Source organism: Centrocercus urophasianus, unplaced genomic scaffold, assembly GCF_019232065.1.
Source record: "Centrocercus urophasianus isolate 14NV4802_14NV808 unplaced genomic scaffold, USGS_Curo_1.0 seq_16, whole genome shotgun sequence".
Lineage (NCBI taxonomy): Eukaryota > Metazoa > Chordata > Aves > Galliformes > Phasianidae > Centrocercus > Centrocercus urophasianus.
In genome coordinates, this window is record NW_024884711.1 from 35,206,812 (window position 1) to 35,229,061 (window position 22,250).

The 22,250-nt window shown below is 38.3% G+C and overlaps 1 protein-coding gene across 3 annotated transcripts in view; it reads left to right on the forward strand.

Annotated features, from left to right (window-relative positions):
- The window catches only part of CCNY (cyclin Y), a 117,980-nt gene that overhangs the window by 67,937 nt on the left and 27,793 nt on the right, over positions 1 to 22,250 (forward strand). For all 3 annotated transcript variants that reach the window (XM_042816712.1, XM_042816710.1, XM_042816711.1), the window contains exons 2-4: positions 3,992 to 4,066; positions 9,851 to 9,885; positions 20,522 to 20,622. In XM_042816712.1, coding sequence (XP_042672646.1) covers positions 3,992 to 4,066; positions 9,851 to 9,885; positions 20,522 to 20,622 — 211 coding nt within the window. The remainder of the gene's footprint in view (positions 1 to 3,991; positions 4,067 to 9,850; positions 9,886 to 20,521; positions 20,623 to 22,250) is intronic.

Sequence of the window (22,250 nt, forward strand, 5' to 3'; positions counted from 1 at the left end):
TCCAAAATGATGAGGTGTCCCCTGCGGCTAAAATCATGCTATTTGGTTGAGTAGGTTTCAGGAATGTTCTGACATGCAGTTAACTTCTTATTCTGATCTTCAATGACTTCAGTATTCAGAGCAGGTGTTTAAAGGGAAAAGAACGTGTTTTTATTCCTAACTTTTTTCCAGATTTAATTAGCTTTACTTAAGCAACTTATGGAAATATACGTTATCGTTGGTAAAGCCTTTGCCAATGTTTCACCACTTTCATATCATATATGTACACTTAGATATCACTTGAACAGAATAAACATTAATAATTTATTATCTTTGTATTTTTTATTAATGGTAACTATTATAACAATAAATTATTTTAAGACACTGCATTGCTCTATAAATTGTTGTGTCAACTGTTACTTGTCCTGTCATTTTTCAATTTACTGAAACCCCACAGAAACTCTGAACCCAAAGGATCTGTAATTAAGCAATATGTCTCTTAATCACAAACCAGTATTCTCTTGAAAAAAAAACCCATAGTTTGGACCATCTTTGAGACTTTTTTTTTTCTTAACACATTTTGGAGTGCAGGGTAACTGCTTGAAAAATATCCACTTGAAATCCTTCGTTTGCAAGGCTACGATGAGTCATAGAGCAGACTGCTGGTAATGGATAAAATTTTTGTACACATTTCAATAATTGAAATTCTGGCTCTCACTTCCCTCTCTAACAGTTGAATACTGTCTGCATGAGTTTATATCTCTTTTTAACATCAGTTATTCCATTACAAAGTGGGTAAAGCATTTATATTGTGGCTGTTTTAATTTTCAGATGCTAGAAAGTACAACTGGTATCACTAAAGCAATATTACTGTGGGATGGAGGTAGCTTCTTGATGGTCAGTGCCCTTAGGCAATGAGTTAGTAACTTCAGATTTGTGTCTAATATTTGATCTCTTTCCTCTTATAGCACTGTTTCTAATTGCAGACATGTAAGAATTCGTTCCCAGATTGAAAAGGGCATTTATTTCCAAACTGCACAGTAAATTTCAGTCTCTAGAAACTGATATCTTCCTTCTGTCTCGTGAAGCCGTATCTCTTTTAATCTCCCCATACGGAAGCAGCAGTGGCTTGGAGTGATGTGGTCCCACCAGTGCCTAAAGAGTGCTTGGATTTACCTCATGCTTTTCTGGGAGGAATGAGGAGTGATGAGGTTGCAGGCATACACCTCACAGCCTGCTTTCTTCTGCCTGCAGAAACCTAGCAGTAAGTGCTGTGCTGTTCCTCACAGGGATAGGGGACTCTTAGCAGTGCTTGTCTTCTTAGGGTCACCTTGTGCTGGCAAAAGTCCTGGCAGGCTTCGCTGCTCACCTACCCATGTCATTCACTTCTAATTTTGGAGATGGCAGTCTGAAAAAAAGAGACAAACAGGACGTGTTTGGCTGCTGATTGGAGGGAGAGGACGGCAGAAGGGGCGCTGACAGAAGAAGACGTGTACTTTGAGGAGCATGTAGGCTAGGGCAGGTGGGGTGGAAAGGAGCCCAGGCAGCTGCCTCACCCAGGCCACTTCCAAATCCATGCTCTGGCCTCTGCAGCTGCTGAGTTTGGATCTTGCGAGCCTTCTTTCAACTTCTGCCAGAAAACAGCTTGTGCTTTTTTGAAAGGACTTCAAGCCCTCCATTGTTCCACTTCTTCTGCATAATGGTCTTTTACAACAGAGGAATCTGAAATAGTTGCGATTTGACTGCAAGATGTGGCAATTGGTTTCCTTTCTTTTCAGCCCCACAAGCAGACTGTAAGCCTGTACCAGGCTGTTATTATTCCCCAAGCAGACAATTTTCTAGGCATGAAGGAAAGGAATGCTCATCGCTTTGGGGACAGTGTTTTGACAGTTGAGTTCACTTGCATTTTATCAGTCTTGTTTTGTTAGCTGAAATGGCTTTGCTGTACTTTAAAAGATTTTACAGAAAAACTGTCTGCAGAAAAAAGATCTACAGAAGAACTGTTGTTTTTAAATGCACTTTATGATGATGTATTGTGCTGTTTGTTAAATGAAGAGGATGATAAAAGGCAGTGTATTTTGCTGTTTTAAAACACTGATTATGATTATTCTTTATTTAATGATTTACGTCTTGAATTCAGTTTAATGGAAAAAAAATGTAAAATGAAAAGCAGTGTTCAGTAGCACTGTCTATCACAATGGGTAATTTTTATTCTTCCCCACATCTAAATAAGATGCAGAAAGTAATAAGAAAATGTTCTTTCTATTTGACAGTTCTTCCTAACTTCCAGTCACATACCTAAGATCTCCTCTAGGCTTGGCTAGCAATTGTGCTTTCTCAGAGAATCAAAATGACTTTTTCTGGAAATGTTATTGCATTTTTCCTTGGTGGCTTGGATAACAGTAATAAGACTCCTTTCGAGCTGAAATTTAGAAACTGTTCATTTATATTCCTGATTTCTTCCTAGTAAGTAGGAGGTCCGTTACTTGACCCAGAAGTGTTCTCCAAGTACCAGCAGCATGTCAGGCAGCAACAGGGCAGTGGTGAAAGATGAAGGGTCTAGAGCACACGACATGAGGAACAGTTGAGGTTTCTGAGTGCCAGGGTTCAGAAAACTTTTGAACATCTCTATCAGACATGGGGTGTTTGATTTTGGGTGATTCCATTTGGAGCAGGGCTGGACCTGATGATCCTTATGAGACCTTCCTGACTCAGGCTATTTTATGACTCTGTGATCTCATGGGTGTCAGATGCAGAGGGGCAGAGAGGAAACCGAGAGATGCTAGAAAGGACAGGTAGAAAATAAATTTGTAGAGAAGAATGTGATCAGGAGAAAAATGTGGGAAGGCCTAGTAAAATTATAAATGGAAGGGGAATGAAAAATGGAGCATGGTGATGGATAGTGAAAGAAGAGAGAAAGTTGCAGATGGGTGAACTTGGCCCTTGGGCAGAAATATTTCTTTTGTTGTTATTTTTATAAGACCTGAAGCTTAATTCTCCGTTCTGAGTTTTCAGAGAAAGAGAGAGGAGCAAGAAGTTTAGAAAGCCTGAGTTAGTTACCAAAGACAAACATCAGTGCTCATATGTAGTGTTGCATAAAAGCCTCTGTCAAGTGGAAATTAATGTATATGTAGAGATCAGGAGAATAGAGGGGAATTTGCATTCTTGTAGTCACGTGGGGAGTGCAAGAAAAATGATTTAAAAAGAAATCGTGCTGTTTTTAGCAGCGTGCTTTCAAGTGAACGCAGGCATAAGGAGTTTCAAAGAATTAGAAGTAGCATGGAGTTTGGGAACAAGAAAACTGAAGGCATTTTAATATTGCTGGGGAAAGTAATTTTTCTGGAAGTTCAGATATGCTGTGACAGATTCAAATCCTCAGTAAACGTTTCTGATAACTTTTTTTTTTTCTTTTACATCACAGAAAGAAATATGTTCATGTGAAATATCAGAAAACGCTAAACTTTTGTAATTTTGATCGTTTAAAATAGCCTGGCCTAGATGTAACTTGTTTACCTTTAGCTTCAGCAACTGCTCATTTAATCACATCTAATTATGGAAACCTAACTATCTGCAGAGAGACGAATATTTACTTTAGAATACTTCTTTCTTCTACAATTACATGAAACAAGCTCTGTTCCTCTGCTTAGCAGTGGCTTCAGGATATGGAGGAAGAAACTAAAGGAAAATTGATAATTCCTGACTTATTATGTACAGGCTTCTCAAGCTGCTTTATCTGTTTTTATCCAAAAACAAATTAGCCCTTAGAAGCAAAGACTAATCCCAAGGCTGTGTTGATGCAAACAATTTGGATGCCAAAACAACTACTGGTGTGAAAAAGGGTTAAAAAAAAAAAAAAAAAAAAAAAAAAGTGATTTTTCAAGATTGATTTTGTTTTATAGTAGCTGCTTAAGTGTGTAAACTTGATCTTATTAAGAAAAAATAAGAAAATCTGTGTATGCTGCTGGATAATCTTAAATGTTTAACATGCTATTTTTTGTTTGTTTCTTTCCAGATTTGAACATGGAATTCAACCCATCAGACCATCCGCGGGCCAGTACGATATTTCTCAGTAAATCTCAAACAGATGGTAGGTTACTGAACTTATTGCTGTATTTACTATTGCAGTTATCTCTTTGTCAGAATGCATGTGATAGCTACTGAATAAATAATTCCCCTCCCTCCAAAAAAGAGGCTTTGATAGGTACTGTATTAGAGTTGAAGGAAAGCAAATTAAAGAGTATTTTGTCAGAGTTAGTACTTGAAGGTCACACTGAAGTTTTAAGTTCCAGTTTGTCGTGGATAAAGTTGAATATAATTATAATCAAAAATATTTTCCCTAAGTGCCAAATTTTCTGTGCAACCGTGTTTTTTTGTTTGTTTGTCTTCTAACATTCTGAACAGAAGGCCAAAGTTCTGAGAAAAATGACTTCATAATATTTTACTGAAAAAAAAAGCTTGTGTACCTTAGCTAAGAAGATGGTCCAGAGTTTCCTCTGATACAGCTGATCTGTAGATGAGTTCAGTACTAGATTTGAATAACAAAACAACCCATCTCCCACTCAAATCTTCTATCTTTTTCTCTCATGGATTTGAAATAATCATATATTTGTCTGGAGTTTTTTGGGTTTTTTAATTTGTAGACAAGATGATCACTCTGGAATTACATCTATTACGCAGGCTTCTTGATAGACCTAGAAGAATAGAAGCCATTTACTCTGGCACTTACATTCCTTGCTGGACATTTATAACATGTTGTTTTAGAAGTAGATGAAAATAATTGATGCAAAAAGGCATTATTTTCTACCAAGACTTTCAAAGCATTTTCGACATTGTAATTCTGACGGTATGAATTCTTTGTCCTTCTTGCTGTTGCCTATAAATGCCATTTTTCATTTACATAGTAAATTACAGTGTCAAGCACATCACTTAGGAAAAAAAAAAGTAGTTTTCACTTGCCATATATTTTGTGCTAATTTTTGAGCTTGACTAGTACAAAGAGAATACATTTAGGTTCTGATTGAAGAGTTGATTACTTGAGTACTTCTTTTGCCCTTCAGATTGTCCGGAATTCAGCTCTGATTCTGTCAGTGGCTTACTGTGTGTTTTTTGATGTGATTGTGCCATCCCGGTCTAGTTTGGTAATCTATGAAGTGAATATGATAACATTTCCATAGTTCAGTGTGTTGTCAAGACTGATGTTTATTTTTATAGTGCTTTGAGACTGTGTAGTCCCATGTGGTTGCTACATGTTTCTCACTACATTTTGTTGGGAAAAAAAAGGCAAAACTTCAGTTCCAAGAAATGAAATTTTTATCACTTGATGATGACTCTTCATGCGATAATAGTGATTAATTTATTGCAGTATAGAGTTAACTGTACAAATATTTAAATGACGATTTACACCAGAAGTGTCCAACCTTTTGGCTTCCCTGCGCCATACTGATTGAAGAGGAATTGTCTTGGGCCACATATAACATATAGAATATGGTTAATGTGTATAAGTAACAAAACATCTTGTTTTTATATTTATTTTTCATTTAAACATTAAAAAATGAGGGCAGCAAAACCATAAAACCAGTGGATTGAACAAGTGTGGTTTATACCATGCTAGAGTTGGTGTGTGAAACCTTATTCTAGTATATATGACACAAAGAACTCTACATAATTTTTTGAATGAGAACAGTGAATTTATATAAACTTTTAAAACAAAGTTTTAAGATCTGTTCAGCTGTTCTTGATCTTAGTGGTAAAAATCCAAGGGCTTGTACAAAAGAAATAAGTTTTTGTGAACATTTATCTACTGATGTATTGCCAAGAACCATCCCATTCTGGTGGGACAACACACCATCATAGGCATTTTGCTATATACTGGGCCTGTTGCAGCAATAAGAGAGCTGTTAAGAGTTATGCTGTTCAGGAATATTGCCCAATGCCAAATGCATTAGAATGCTTGTTAAGGGGAAGATATAAGGTTTTTCTTCTTTTTTTTTGAGTTATGTAGCATTGTATTCTGGCAGCCTGCTGTGCAGCCTCAGAGATCTCCTAGGTCTAAAGTCAGTGTAGAAGGGGAGAGCTGCACCAGCAATGCTGAAAACACCCAGCTGGGCCATGTAGCTACCACTTTCTGTTATTACATAGCGTGGGGTTGATAAACCTTCATGTAGTTAACTGTAAATGAAAATATTTCCATCATCAAGAACTAAAGGCATTTTAAATTTATGTTTTAGAGAGCTGAGAGATATTTGGACTTGAGGTTTTGTCCAGGATCTGGCTGTGGCTCTGGAGTGTTGATTATGTGTTTGTATAGTGAGAAAGGGCCAAGTCCATAACTACATGCAAAAGTGACTTGGCAGCGTTATCTTCAGGCAGCTGCGCATCTCACTTTCCAGTAACCAGTAATTGTCTGGCTTTCTAGTAATGCTGTGCTCTTACAGCCTCAGTCATGTAGTCTTAGCACAGGAGCTGCTCTTTGAGCTGTTGGTGAGCAACACGTAAGTGAAGAGCAACAATAAATATAATGAAACAGGGCGTAGCGTCTTTGGATGTTACATGTTCTGAATTGCCCATTGTTCTGTGTGACTTAAATACCACACTAAGCATCGAGGTCTGTACTGTCTCTCATTGTCTCATAGTTTACCCTTAATTACCTGAGAGTTCAATAACTCCAAAGAAAAAATTGAAGACACAATGGATATTTATTTGATATGTAACTAAAATAGCATTTCTAAATCTTTTCAAGGCTTTATGGGAGTACTCTAGGTGCTGAGTCTTACGTGAGAGGTTCTCCCTGTATGGGGAGACAGTAGAGGATGTCATCTTTCATATCTTTGTCTTCTTTGAGTGCCTTATGCCAATTCTTGCTTAGTGAATTTGGCCTGTAAAAAAGAGTAGCTAGATGACTAAAAAGCCCTGCACTATTCAGCACCTGCTGGTGGTTAAGCTAGGGTTTCCAAGTCCTAGTACTACAATAGCATAACTTCCTTTCCTTGGAATAGCAAGAGCACAAGTGTTGCTCTTTCAAGGTGCTGGTAATGATCTTAACTACAAGTGGATTACAGCTCTCCTCTTTTCCTAACTTATATTAAGCTTTACATGTGGAGTTCATTGGCTAAATTTTTTCCAATGTAACAGTTGGCTTTAGACAAAGAACGTTTTGAAACCATATTTGTTTAATTTTAGATAGATGTAAACTAGGGTGTGTTTTATTTTTATGGTTAACTAGGGATGAGTTTGCTGATTCTCAGACGAGACGAAATGAAATGATCTGCAAACAAAATATGAGATCTTATTGATGTAATCCTCAATGGTTTTGACCTTGTAATATGGGTAACATTAAGGTTTCCTATAGAAAATACACAAATGAGATTTATCTTACAGCTTAATGAAAAATGCGTACTTGCTTATTCACATGCATGCATATATTGCATATGTGTGTATCTCCTCACTCCTTTTTATTCCCAGATAATGTTTTCCTACTCTAGCAAAAGAGTAACAATAGGAAGTGCTTGAAGAAATGGGAAATGAGGAAAATAAAGAACATTTGGCAGCATCTCAGATACCAGTCTTGACTTGAAGAATTCCAATCCAATTTTCACGTGTTAAAAATGTTGGAAAATACAACTTCTTCATTCAGTTGTTTAAACTGTGACTATAGATCTGTTCATACTGTGCCATGCGAGCACTGCAAAACATCTCTAAGCTCATTGGAGCCAAAGAACAGAGACTCTTTACAACAGTTCTAGAATAAGACTGGCAGAAACAGCTTTTGGCTTCTTGCAGTTATTGTCAATTCTGTCTAAAGGGAGGGTTGTGAGCACAAAAGAGAGCATCTACCATGCTGCAGTTCTCATTGACGTACATTCTTGTGAGACTTGAGCCTCAGGCTGTAGTAGAATGATCCAGAAGCATGAAGGCACAACTGCTTTCTTGTAGTCCCTCACTGGACAATGAAAGCTAATGAAATTTCTATTATGTGCAAAAAAGAAGGGGAAGAGAGTCAAGGTGGTACTTGGAAAACTGTGCGGCACAAATTGATGTTTGAATAGGCCAAAGTGAAAGGTGTATAAATACACTAGTATATTTTTCTGGAGGTTGGAAGTAGCAATAACAGCTGTAAGTGATATTCTTGCTTTGGTAAATAATAGTACTTCTGTAGGGAATGGAGTGGTGTAATATGTACAAGGGAAAATACAGAAGATAAAGTCTGAGACAGAGAAAAAAGGTGTTCAAAAATGAGATTTGGAGTTTATGTGCAGACTGTGTTTGTTGGATTTTGTCCATAACAATTCTGTTTGAGGAGTAATTGTGACTGTTGTTGGTTAAATATTTAACTGTGTTTGAAATGTCACAGTTAAAGCTGTTAATTTTATGTATTCTATTAGGTTTACATGCAGCTTATCAGAATTGCTTACTGCCTGTATATTGCAATATGCAATGCCTGACAAATTCTTTTATTCTTAGAAGTACCTACTATCAGTTTGTGTTTCCCTTTAGATTGCTTATGTCTTTTGCTGGTTGTAAATGCAGTGTATGGAACTTAAGTGTAGTGCAGTGTTTTAGCAGGATTTCAAGCAGTTTAACTATTTGCTCGACAACCTGAACTCTCCTGCTGTTCCTGTTTTATTCTGTCTTCTATACAATGTCCATAACTGTGGATCTGAGCATGTACTAAGTGACATGGCTAACATCTGTCATGTGTGATTCTCCTTTCTGCTCCCTGGGAGGAAAATTATGTAAGGATTTTTTAAAGTATTTTCTTACTTTATTTTTGTTTTATGTCTGCATTAAGCAATATTTCACAGTATCCACACGTACAGCCTTGTTTATGTTAGATTGCTTGCTTTTGAAAAATAAATGAATCACAAGTAATGGCTTCTCATCCAACAGGGAATGGACAGGCTATCTATCCCACCATTGCAAACACTCTTATTTTGCTAAGTGCATTGGGTCGCATAGCTTTCAAATCATAGTGCACTGAAGTGCATTTAATCATCTACAGCATGAAACCATTATTACTTTAATCCTGCGGTTTGATTTATGTGTTAGATGCCTCCAGACTCGTATCCTAAATGCTTTGGTATTTTCATGGGAAGGGAACTCCACAGGCTCTATGGGGTGAGTTAATTGGGGAAGTGCTGAAAAATTTAAATATACTGTATTTCATCAACTGTAATAAAAATTTGCCTGACATTGAGGACTATACATGTCTCCCTCGTTGCTGCTGTTTACTGAGTATTTGGGCTGCTCACTCTGGTCTTGCAACCCCCCAACTTGCAACCCCTGCTTGTGATGACTAGTTCTACTCACCAACTTTCATTGTTGTATCTGACCTGAGTAATAGCTTCAGACTTACAGCTTACCACTAGATAAGGCAGTGGGATGATGCATATACGTTTTCAAAGCACTTTGATGGGAGTTAGTGCACAGTAAGCTTCAATGAGAATTTGCTAACTCCATGGGGTAGCTGTTTAGGTGCTTTCATGACTGCGAGATAGCGTAGGTCACTATGCAGCAGGGTACCTTGCACAAAGCTATTGGTGACACAGAGTACCTGCAGAGATCTCTGGTGAAGGATGGCTGACTTGGACCATAGCTTTCTGCTGTTAACCTTCCCATGTGTACCAATGCCTAGTGAATACCCAAATGGATGAGAATTTCAATCCATCACCACACTAGTGAGCGTAAATGCCTTTAAGCATACAAATACATGTTTATTCTGTATTTGATATATAAGTATACATGGTTAGTGTAAGAGCAATGACAATGTCATACGTAGATAGCCTCCTGTTCTTTTTATTATAAATGGTATGTAAGAAGCTTAATCAGGAAAAATAGTCATGTAATATTTCTATCATATTTTGTGTTTTTGCAGTGAGAGAAAAACGCAAGAGTCTCTATATAAACCACGTAAGTGAAAATGCCTCGCTATGCAGCTTTCTCCTTGTTGTCTATATTATACAGTGAATAAGAGTTTTCACATATGATTTCCATATTGGTGAGAAGATGCTGATGCTTCAAAGTCTGCAGTGCATCAGGATCCAGAAGCGCAGGTCATAGTTACTGAGCTAGTGGAATGGATCTGTTGTTTTGAGGATAGTGCCATGCTTGCAACCAGCGTATGCAGGCAGTTGCTAGTTGGGATGAAGAGCTGCAGACACTGGTACCATTTTCAAAATTAAGCCAAAACAAAAGTCACAAAACTTTAAACTGCGTTTATATGTAAGCTCACTGTTGTCAGAGAGTCTGTGGCATTCCATTTTTTACACAGAAGTCTTGAAGTGCCCAACCATTGCTCATGCAATGTAAATGTGTATTTGTTATGTGGTATGTGCTCAGTGTGAACATGGGGTTTTGGCACGCTTATGTACCCTGGGCATTTTTCAGTTCAGTTCTCCTCTGTTTGAACTGAATTCCCGGTGGAGCTGAGAGCAAATCTCCCACAGCCAGCTTTGGGTACAGGATTGGTGTCTTTCCCCTCTTAGCACCGTTTGCACTACCAAAGCACCTGGAACCAGTGGTCCAAATGTTAAGCCTTGTGCTGAAGTATCTGGAGTCATGCCTCAGTGAAACGGAAGAGGGATTGTTTCTCAAATGATTTTTGTTTTTAGGGTGAAATGGGGAGAAGTTCACTAATTCTTTTTTTCTATCTGGAATTATAATCCTTAATTTCACAAGCCATTTTTAAGCTGGTACAGCTGCTGAAAGAGTGGGATTTGGTTTATGGCTCTCCTTCTTCCCTCTTTGGTGCTGATGCTTGTGCAGCTGTGGCTAACCTGGTTTATGGTATGAATACAAGTAGATTAAGCATAGCTACAAGCAAAAATGTATTTGTTCCTCAGTGTGATTTACATCAGTGCTTACACCCACACAAAGGGAGGATGGCAAAGAGGCTGAAATGAGCAGCTGAATGGGGTGACAAAGTGGGATAGCTTCATGTCTGTCCAGAACAGGTTTGTCTGATTTAGTGTTTCTGAAACTATGGCCTCGCTTTAAAAGCAAGCTGAGGTTTTCACAGTTTGCCAAGATTTCAAGAAAGTCATGAATTACTGTGAAGTTTGTACAGTCTGCAGAGTTGGCTGCACCGGATCAGCAGATACTGTCTGTGCTTCCTAATCCTATTCCTCTCTAAAACATTTCTACTGTTTAAAGTGCACGTGAGAGTAGTTCGTATTATAATTGCATTGTTATGAAATAGTAGAGTTAATGTGCTATAGACATAATAATGTATGTTCAGTCATTTCCAGCAGGCTTTTTAGCCTCAAACTTGAATGTTTGAGTCTTGAATGCAAAAAAAAGCAGCCACTGCAAGTCAAGGTATTGGCAGAGTGTCTGTGACAAGCCACCTCACCATGTGGCTGAGATTCTGATGTGTCCCACAAATTTTCCATGCCATACAGAAGGTGTGTTCTGCAGTAGTTAGACTGAGGATGGATTTCTGTGGCAAATTGAGCAGATGTAAGTCACGAATTCCGCTATGAGCAGGCTGTTGGGAATTGATACAAAGTGTTTTTAAACAGCGCTGGGTTTGTTGCAGGAAGGGAAGGATGATCATGTCACTAAGGAATTGCCTAGTGGGGGACTGGACGTAGCACCTCATGCACTTGATGCCCTAGGAAATATACCTTTTCCTATTTTCCTTTTAAAAGTATTATTTAAAGCATAAGCTAAGCTTGCAGCGATATAAACTTCTCTCAATCTGGTTTACTACTAAAATCTGATTTCTCTGTGCTTACAAAGTACCTCTTCTGAATTACAAAGCTGATAAAAAACATCAGCCTTACGAAGCTGAAGTCCTTCCTATAGTTTGGTGTATGTGTCCTTACAAGTTAGTGACGTTGCTAGGCAATATCCAAAGATAAGCCATTATTTTCAAGTGTGGCCTGTGATATTTAAGGTGATAACAATTCAAGTGAGATATGGTTGACTACAGCATACCTGTAAGTATTCATTCAGCACCTCTGAAGTATTTAATCTGCTAAAGCTGATGTGCAAACTGGTGATTATTTTCTAAGTGGTTGCTGTGGTTTTCTGTAGGCAGCCAGGAGCCCTGCTGGGTTTGTAGGATGCCGGGAGCCACTCTAGTTTCCCTAGACTACCTTGGTTGAAGAAATCTGAGGAAACAGATTTAGCAAATGTATATGAAAAATCATGGGGGGTGCTTACATTTCAAGTGAATTTACAGTATGCTTTATTGGTTGACTGTTTCTTTTTCATCCTTTTTCTGTGTGTGTTAAGGGCGTTTCTAACAGGAGCTGTTGCTGTTCATCTGTTTCCTTTGATGAAGTGTCCCCACTTCTGCTCTTAAGGAAGCAAGCTGAAGGAGAAACGTTTTGGAATGTTGTTTTCTTTCTATAAGAGCTCCTCATTGTAAATTAACACTCTTCTCTTTTGTGTTGTTTTTCTTTCCATAGTATCATCTTTTCCTTTTCTAAGTCTGCATATATTTATTTTCTTTTTGTGTCAAATAACCAGGAATATTTTATAAACAATTTAATTTTTTTATCCTGTTGTGCAGTATCTTATTTTGCAGGAAAAGTTGAATATCTCTCAAACAATATGGGCAACAAGAGAAGTATCAATAAATATTGTGCTTTTTCTTTTTTAACTGCCTGCCTCAGTCTGTGTAGTAGCAGGTGAGAACGGTAGCTTACACACATACAGTTTCAAAATGTTAACTGGGAGAAATAGAAAGTAAGTTAAAATTGACTCTGTGGTTGTATGCAACAGTGACATTTTCTGGAATAATCCTCTGGAAGCTTCAAGAAATCTTCAGTGTCAATTTTGCTCGTTTTCCTTTTTTTTTTTTTTTTTTTTTTGTTTTGTTTTGTTTTGTTTAAAAATGCACTTTTTCACTGTGATCAAGCCATTTTCCTTTCTTGCCTGCTCTTGTTTGTAGCATATTTTCATTGGCTGGATAGTTCCCTTTTATCTCCAAATGAACAGTGGGCTCCTGCTTAGATTTACTGTGCTTTGCCACAGGCTGGCGGTTTCCAAGCCTCAGCTTCACCTTGTCAGTAGGTGTGATGGAAGAAGCTAGCAGCTGCTCTTTTTGGGTGGGGAAGGAGTGAACGCAGGGCTGACAGGTGCCATGGGGAAGCTGTCATTTCTCTGTTTTCCCCCAGAGCCTGGGGAGATGACAGCTTTAGGATGGTGTTGAAGCATTTGCACAACTGCAGAACATGTCTTCTTAGGGGGTGAAAGTGCGGGAGTTACCCACCGACAGCCTATCTGACGTGCTTGCTTTCTTCTAGCCTATTTTAATTTCTGAGCAGTTGCAGCATATTCCTTTCCCATTGAACTGGCAGCCGTTGTGCTTTGTTATACCTTTAATGTAATGCTTCTTCAGTGAGTCTTCACTTGTCTTTTTTTTTTTTTTTTTTTTCCTCCAATCTGCTTAGTCAGGCTGCTGAGAGGGATGGAGATGCAGACTGAGGCGTTTCCTTTCTTAGTAAGAAGAGATTGCATCAGTATCCATGCCTGGACAAGGAAAGCAAACAGGAAGATATGCATTGTGCTTTCAGTGGGGGAGAGTGGAGAAAGATGGATGTTTTATTGTTACTTGCAGAAGCTAGGGTTTTTTTGTACTGCATGGTTTTATTTTGCAGGGGAAAGGAGCATGGCAGGAAAAGGTAAAGATTTGCTAGAAATCTTCCCATGCAGACAAAATGAAAGTGATTTTTTTTTTTCCCGAAGAACTTTCTTCTCCTTGATAGTGTATGCTTTTATAATCTAAATGGTATTTATGAACAGTAACACACAGTGAAAATACAGGAACAGCTGTGTATAGACCAGAGTTTTTTGGCAGCTTGAGGAGAAGTTCCTGGGTATCAGTCATGGCAGAAACCCATCCCTGTGAGCAGTCCTCTGTGATTCCCAGCCAGGGAAGCATCTTCCCACAGGCAGACCTGCTGGTGGGGCTTGCGGAGAACAGAGGGGCCCTGTGGTGTGAGTTCCATGGCATGAGCACTTTCTGTGAACCTCTCTGCATGCTTGAAATGATGTGTGTTTATTTGCTCCTGTGTAGCCCCCAAATTTACCTGTCAGAGTGGATCAAAAGGCTGTTCTGCTTCCCTACTGTGAGACTACCATGCATACGACTGGTAATCAAATACTTTCAGCTAGTGATTAGGAAAGTAAATATGATACATACTGAAATGGGAATGCGGTCTCGAAAGGTACTTTAATCCATGCAAAGCACAACATAAAATAAGAGATGAAGTTTCATTATGTGGACTGCCTGAGGCTGGCTATTGAAAAAGTTTATTATTGCTGGCCAAATTTTTGAAGATATTTTAATTAACATTCCTACTCAAAGAGAAGAACAAGATAAACTGGAAGGTAGATTAGAGGCTTCTCAGGTGCTCTTGCAGCTTTTCTACCGATTGCTTAATCTAGTCTTTGCTCCTCTCCATTGCAAGATCACAGATTAACAGGGCTAGAGGCACCCTTACAGTCTGTCTGGTCCATCTGGCAGGTTCACTGTACCAATGCCATTCCTGACAAACGCTGCTCAGGATGCTTTATCAGGCTTCCAATAAGTTAGAATCCTCAGGTTCTGTCTGTCTTAGCTGAATTGAAATGTTTTTTGCTTTTTTTTTTTTTTTTTTTCCCCCTAATATCTTTCAGCTGTTTTCTTATCTGTCCACTAAGGTGAAGGCTTTTTAACTTCTCCTGTCAGCCTCAAGGCAGCAAGTTCTATTAAGTGACATATCTGTAGGGGGAGGTGGAGCAAGAGCACAGGGCAAAATTCTTTTGCAAGATGACTATGTAATAGTTGCTTCACTGGGAGCCTGGTGAAGTCCCTCTGGTCAAATTGCACAACAGCAGCAGTATGTAAATATAAGCCTTTGAGCTACTTTTAGTGTTCAGAGAAATATTTAATCTCTTCAGGAGTTTTACCTGTGTTTTAGTGAGATCTGCGTGCGCTACAGAAGAATTTAACAGGGATTGGTGAGCCCTCCTCGAGCTCAGTGGAACCTCATGCAGCTTTCTGTGTTTGACGTGAATAAGGACAAGCTTTGAGAGTTTGAAAAAGCTACAAATAGAGATGTAGCCAAAGGCATGAGTTTTGAACATTATCAAAACATCCCTGAGACTAATCAGCTGAGAACAAGGCTGAATCCTGCCGTAGACTGGTTAGATACAATAGATATTGTGTAAGAGTGGTTGGCCTGGATTTTATTTTATTTTATTTTTTATAGTAGATTTTGGCAGAGAAGTGTAAGCATACATTGGTGTGCTTGACTTTTGTTCAGGTAAATATACCCTGCTCTAGCCACTAAATGTAGATAGTTGTGTTGTAGCAAAAAGATATGCAAGATAAAAGTAAATGTAGAGTTTCGCAGAGCAGTGCATGGCTAGATTGGTTTTGGACGCTCTTTGTTGACCTGTAAAATAGTGTTGCTTCTATGAAAGATTTTGTCATTACTGAATCATGTCCTGAGGCAATAGAAGATCCCTGTGTTCAGAACCTCCCTTTTCCAAGTCAGAAGCAGTCTTGCTTGCTGATGTAATCTGTCTTGTGTATACCTTTATATGCCATTTCTGCTGAGTTACATTTTGGCCAATCTTTGCTGCCTTGGAGCTGCTGGTTATGTCTCTGCACATGGGTGCATGATGGCCTCAAATTTTCCATGGGAGTGATATGTTTCCACAGCACCTTCTAAAACATCTAAACAAAGGCACCTGGTTTGATAGACCAAGAGACAATACCAATATCAATTAAGGCACAAGCTGTAAGTTATCTTTTGATGGAGAAGTGGAAAAGTGTACAGAAAAAGAGTGAGGTTGCTCTGCTGAACTGGAAGCTGACTGGCTCAAGGCAGCTCTGGAATAAGAGCTGAAAAGCTTCATTAGAGGAGTGTTGTGCCCTAGTGACAAATGCTGCTGAGCGTCAGGGCAGAGTGCCATACTACTGTTGCTAGAGAGCATCCAGGACAGAATTTGCTTATACCAATTCTGGGCAATTCTGTGTAAGGGTTTTGGTCGACATGCACCTTTCTGTTAGATATTTCTACCTGAGAATACCCTGAAATGACCATATTAAAAAAAAATATATATATATATATATATATATATATATATATAAATGCTTCCCTTTCCTCTGCAAATTTAGATTTAATTTTGGAATGATCTTAAAATGAATCCTGAGAGGCAGTCATCCTTTCATTTATATTCAGCATGAATTAGTTTGGAATTCCTTGTGATTTCTGTCATGGCAAGTATGTAGGAACATTCTGGCACAGCTTGTATGGTTGTGACTTCTTCTCCCTGCCCTTTTGTGAAGAAAAGTCAAACATCAGGCAAACTAAGCCACTATATTACTGGTAAGATGCATTTTATGTAAGATTTAAGTAAATCATGCTGTTCAAACATCTTAAATACAAAACAAAACCGTGATTTGGAAAGTTGGAAGGTTTCAGAATGAGTCTGAGAAAAACATTTAGAAGTGATGTTTCCTTAGTACTAGCTGTGCATGAAGCTGCTGTTTTTAAGAGCTGGATACCTGTTAGTAGTGGAAGTGCTGGATCTTGATTTCTCAGAGTTTATTCTGTTGCACATGCAAAAGCTTAGCAAGTTAGAAAGCAGTTTTTTCCATTATGCATCTTTTCCTGTAGGAAAGGGATTCCACAATATAATAAGTATTATGTTGTTGCTGTGATCTTTATGTCATTTTTTTTTAAATGAACTTCTTTGATAGAAAGGAGAAAACAACAACTGCTTCTGGAGTAAAGACCTATGAATCCTTTCCCTCAAAAAAGATAAAAAGTGATAGAAGATCTGTCCAGAATTTGTCTCAAGAGGCTGTTCAGGCTCAATTCATGTCTTAGGGCAGGGTCCTGCATCTCAGCTGTTCCGACCATATTTTGTTTTACCTCTTCTCCATTGCTGACAGTTGTAAAGATTCTGTTGTTGCTCAGGTCACTCAAACTAGAACTCTGCTATTCCTGCCATTAGAAAAGATTATTCTTTTTAGGCATTACCTCCTCTCAACACTGCAGGTCCATTCTTATTTTTTCCTACTTCAATATAAGGCTGCTCTTTCTCATGCTTTTATCAGTGGTCTTGGAGAAAAATGTTCTTTCTAACTCCCTTTAAGAGGGCATAGAGAAAGTATCATTGCTTTGTTCTTTAAGAAAACTTGTACAGTTATTCCTTCTTAATCTAATGGTTCAAACTTCTGTTTGGTATTGCTGTTCTTTCATGATAGATTCATCCTTCATGATGAAATCAATTCATCTTTCTTGAAATACAGTAGTCGAAACTGGATATAATATTCCATCTGACTAGAGTGGAGGGGTGCTCCATCCTCTTGTACATATGGTAGCTCTATTTATAAGTCCCTCATGATACTTTCCTTTTTCTTTGTGAGAGTATGTTTGTTGTCATGTGGTCTGCACATCCTTTCTGATGAAAGCCTCAACAGTTGTTTGCAATATTATTTTAAACAGATGGTTCTTCTCTAAAGTGTATAGCCTTGCATCTGTTCTTAGTAGATCTCAGGACTGTGTTTTTGTGCAGACCACTTCCCAGCTTTGTCAGGATTGTTCTGGATTATAACATAGCTTTCTAATACATATTTTGTTCTTCAAGTTATCGTCTGTAAATTCAATAAAGAATGCTTTTATTCACTATTTAATACTGAGTAGGCAAGACTTCTGTGGATTCACCCTTACTTCAGCCTTCCAATTTGGAAGTGATCTTCCAAATCAAAGTTCTTCCCAAATCAAAGTGATCTTCCCAATCAAAGTTCAGCTTTCCAAGCAGTTTTTACCTGCCGTGCTGTCCTTGTCAGAAGTCCTGCTGAAGTTAAAAAGCATTGTATCTTCTGAATCGCAGCTTGAGGGCAAAATATCACTAGTGCAAGTTATAGCAGCACTCCCTATCAGTGAGATGCTTTTGTAATTATTTGTATTAGCAGACATTGTCAAAGCTCCACGTATTTCCTGTCATGGTTCCATATGAAGGTTTATCACAGCAATTGTATCAACCCTTTCTTTCTCACTTGTCAGCCTTAATGATGGGACAGAAGCTGAGAAGGAACGCAGAATTTGGGTTATTTTTTGAAAGGCTTTATACTCTGTCTCAGTTGTTCAGATTTTTATCTGTTACAGCCTCTATGACTTGTATAAATGGAATACACATTCCATTAATTTGGAAAAGACATGACATCTGTTATCTGACTTACCATATGGTTGCATCTGGTCATCAAAGTAGAAGTTGGGAACGTTGCTTTATGGATGGGGTAGTTATTTACATGGCAAAAATGTCTATGTGTGCCCATGATAGCAGGGTTACACTTGGAATCATTTTTCAGACTGGGAGAAGCGCCCCTTACTGCCAAGTGGTTACGACTGGGAAGTGAGGCATGAGGCAACGCAGGCTTTTCTGACATGTGAGAAGTTCTAAGCCTAACAAAGCGTGTTGTTGGCTGAGAACTGAGGGGAGGTATGTGATGTGGTAGCTTCAGAAATCAGGTATATACCTCTAATCACTGGCATGCCTCAAATGTTGAAGTTCTGTTTGTGTAAGAAAATTTAAATCTGATAATGGTGCTGCTATGGAGCTCTTTTCTGGTTTTCTCATGCTTGTTTTGGATGGACTAAGGCTACTTATCATAAATTGTAGCTACTTCTGTAAAAAGCATTTACACTTAAAATGTAGAAGCTATCTTTTTTGTTGTTGTTGTTGTTTTTTTAATGATGCTATGTCCATAACTCTTTTTCTTTTCTTCTTTTTTTTTTTTTTTTCCAACCAATGTAACAGTCACATTTTCAGTGGTTTTTTAAGTTTTTATCATCTCTTTGGAAGGTGCCGAACATTCTAATCCAGAAGTGTGAACAAAACTGGTTAAGAATAAAAGTTATAAATCACCAGAACTCTAATAATTTTCCCCTTATGTATCAATGCCAGATAATACATTTGTTGGCATTAACACTTCCAGTGCTTCTAAATTTTCTATTTCTATTGGCCTTGCTGAGCACACAAACCTTGGAAGGCTGATGGATTGTGAGCTTCCAAAGTATTACAAAGTACCTTTCCAAACTCACGGAGAATTTTTAAGGGGGTAAAATCTCTTCCATTTTTTTCATTAAACTTTTATTTGCAAGAAAGGTGGTTCAACCTACAGAGGTACTGGTCAGATTGGGCACCTTTGCAGTGAGATTCACCTTGATGGTGAGCTTTGAAATCATTTCAACATAACATTGCCACAATTGTAAGAGCTTCAGAAAATAATTTTTTTCAACTGCCAGAATACTTTGAATGTTCTTTTTCTCATAGTTGGGAAAAATGGAAAAAAAATGACTCAGATGCATATGGGCTTATGAAGAGTCTGTTCTGTCTGTTCTGAATCTAATGAATGCACAAAATGTTAGTGAGTGCTGGTGTTTTTAATAATACCTGCTTTGGAATTAGGCAAGGCAAGATGCACTGAAATGGCACCATAGCCTTGGTACTGAGTTACTCTGAGCTGGTAAATATCTGCGTTCCACTGGAGATATTGACATTAGGATCTCAACTGCAACTGTGGAAACATTAATTGTAAGGCAAATTAAAATTTTTGTGTGGGTGTGGCAGCTGAATTTTAAATCTAATGAGTGCTTAATTTCTCTTGCCCTCACTACTATGACAGGCTCCTCTTGATCAAGTTAGTTACTAGTTTAAGTAGAATAAGTAAGGATAAAACCAAATGGCATTAATGACTCTGAGAGCTACTATATGATATGATGAAGTGATTCTCTTTAGACTGCTGGAGTGCTGTGTGCTCTAAACAGCTCAAGGAGATCTGTCCATAAGAAGTCTTCTGAAATAATCAGTGTTGTCAAATGCCCTTTGTGGCTGTTTTTTCCAATGTACTTTTAGAGCAGTGCTGAAGTATAATTGAAATCTCTTAAACTTCTTCAATTAGGAGATGTTATCTTTTTTTTTTTTTTTTTTTTTTTTTGTATATGGTTTTTTCATACGTATTTCTATGGTTTTTCATCCTATCTATAACAATCTATGAGTTTTATCTGTTATTTTTTTAGTTTTTAATACTTCCACTGCAAAGACTTCTTTATCCTCTTTCATTCTGTTTGCTGTTGTTGTTTTAAATTCTCTTTTTTTTTCCTCTAAGCATTGTTTTGCATCTGTTTCTAACCCAGTCTTCATCTCTTATGTGATGTCTTCACTCTTCTATTTGTTCTTTTGTAATAAAAAGAGGAACATAGGACTTGTTTGTATTTTCTTTATTAAACTCTGTATTTGATTTGAGTAATTCTGCACAAAGATTTTTGTGGTGTTTTAGGGAGGAGGGAAAAAGGGAAGGAGGAGAGATTGAGGCTTGAAGAAAGCATTAGGCAAAACTCAGGCAGGAATTGTTGTGATTTTGGCAGTGGTAATTATTTTTGAACTTTCTGAACTGCCTCAGAACATTATCACGTTACTGTGTGTGTCATTGTGAGAGACAGAAGGAGTTTATTTGCTCAAAATTCTTACATCTCCTCAGAGAAATGCTTTGGTATTACGTAATTGCTGTTGTTCTTTTGTGTGTTTTTCATAGCATCCTCCTGGACAGCTGAGAAGAAAATACAGTTCCTGCTCCACTATTTTCCTGGATGACAGCACAGTCAGTCAACCAAACCTCAAGTATACCATCAAATGGTGGGTTTGAGATATACGTTTGTGTGTGTATATTTACCTGAACCTTTGTTGTATATTGGATATATATACGCATTTCCTAGCTATTACCAGGCAAGTTTTGTAGAGTTGAGTTTTTGAAGCAGTAAGTTTGTTTAGTCATATCTTGCTTTAGAGGCAGCGAATAGGATGGGTGAAGGATACTACTCTGATGTTAGCTACGTGCAAAATCAAATTCTTAGTACTGTGTAACTCACAAGAGAGCAACAATTAAGGTTCTTGAATTCTAGCAGCTGAAATCCTTATGCTCAGCATTCAGTCGAGTACTTGCTTTGGATAAGTTCTCATAAGAAAACTTGTTCCTGATTTCATGTCATTCTGAAAACCTGAATAAACTTCTGAAACTGAAGGACTTTATTCTATTCCTGAGAAAATGCTAATTTTCTAAGTTTTCCTTCCAGTTTTCTGTTTGAAATGAAAATTAATTGATTCCTGATTCATTTCCTTATTCAGTACTGAGACACTGGCACTTGAGTGCACAGCAGTGAGGAGCTTTGTATGTGGTGTCCACGTGGACTTATCCTTGGGGACACGGCAGATGTTCATTTCAGGTTTTGATAATGCACTTGTCTATTTAGAGAAAAATTGTATTAATAATGTCTTAATTTTTACATATTGTACAGTAAGGATAAAAATCTGAGAATGGATATTCAGGCATTTTCTGCTGTTTAGGAGTATATTTGCTTGCAGATATATTCTAGACGTACTTGAGAACTAATGTACTCAAATGCTAAAGTTAATGAAGTCAAAATCTGTGCTATAAAGTTATTTACATGGGAGAGATATATTTAGCCTATCACATCCAAAGGAGCTTGTGCTGCTGGGGATCACTTTATTCAGATATTTGTCTAAAATAGTCTTGCATTTCCTCAATTTCCTCATGTTTTTTCTATAGATAGTAACTTAAAAATAATTGTGAAAAATCTTTTGGGGAGCTTTGGTATTCCCTTTCTTGCTTCTTGAGTTTCACAATTCTTTGCTGTAAATCCCTTTGAACAGGGATTGCTGTAAGTGCAGCCTTTCAGGGGAGTGAAGGGAAATGTAGCTTCAGGCCTCTTTCAGCAGAGGAACTCAGGCTATTAGTAGAAAGAAGAGGGTGCAGAGGGTTGCAGCAGCCAAGATGCAGTGCCAACAGCAGGGCTGTGAAAAGGCAGGCAGAAAACCAGGTCGTGTGTGCTGAGCTGGGGGCAAAGTGGTGGCATTTCAGGGCAGAGCTGTGCGGGACAGGGCAGGGAGGGAGGGAGCTGCCTCTGGGAGGTGGGGGGGCCTGGCTGCTGGCATGGGGAGGGCTGGGACGTGAACGGGGTCAGAAGGTTTGAAGAAGAGGTCGTGTGGGGTGAGGAACTGGACTCTGGCATATGAGCCCTTTGGAGGAGGAGTTTCTTTCTTCCTCATCTCCCCACGTGAGTGGCAGAGTTAAAGGCAGGGAGGTTGCAGGATTACGGCTTTTGTAGTACAGCATGATTTTCTGCGCCCCTCCTGGACATCACTGCCGATGAGTGACTATGCACATGAGTACATATGTAGGGATACGTTTTGGCTGGCTTTGTTTGGGGTCATGCTATGCATTGGTGGGTTTAAAATGTTAGTGT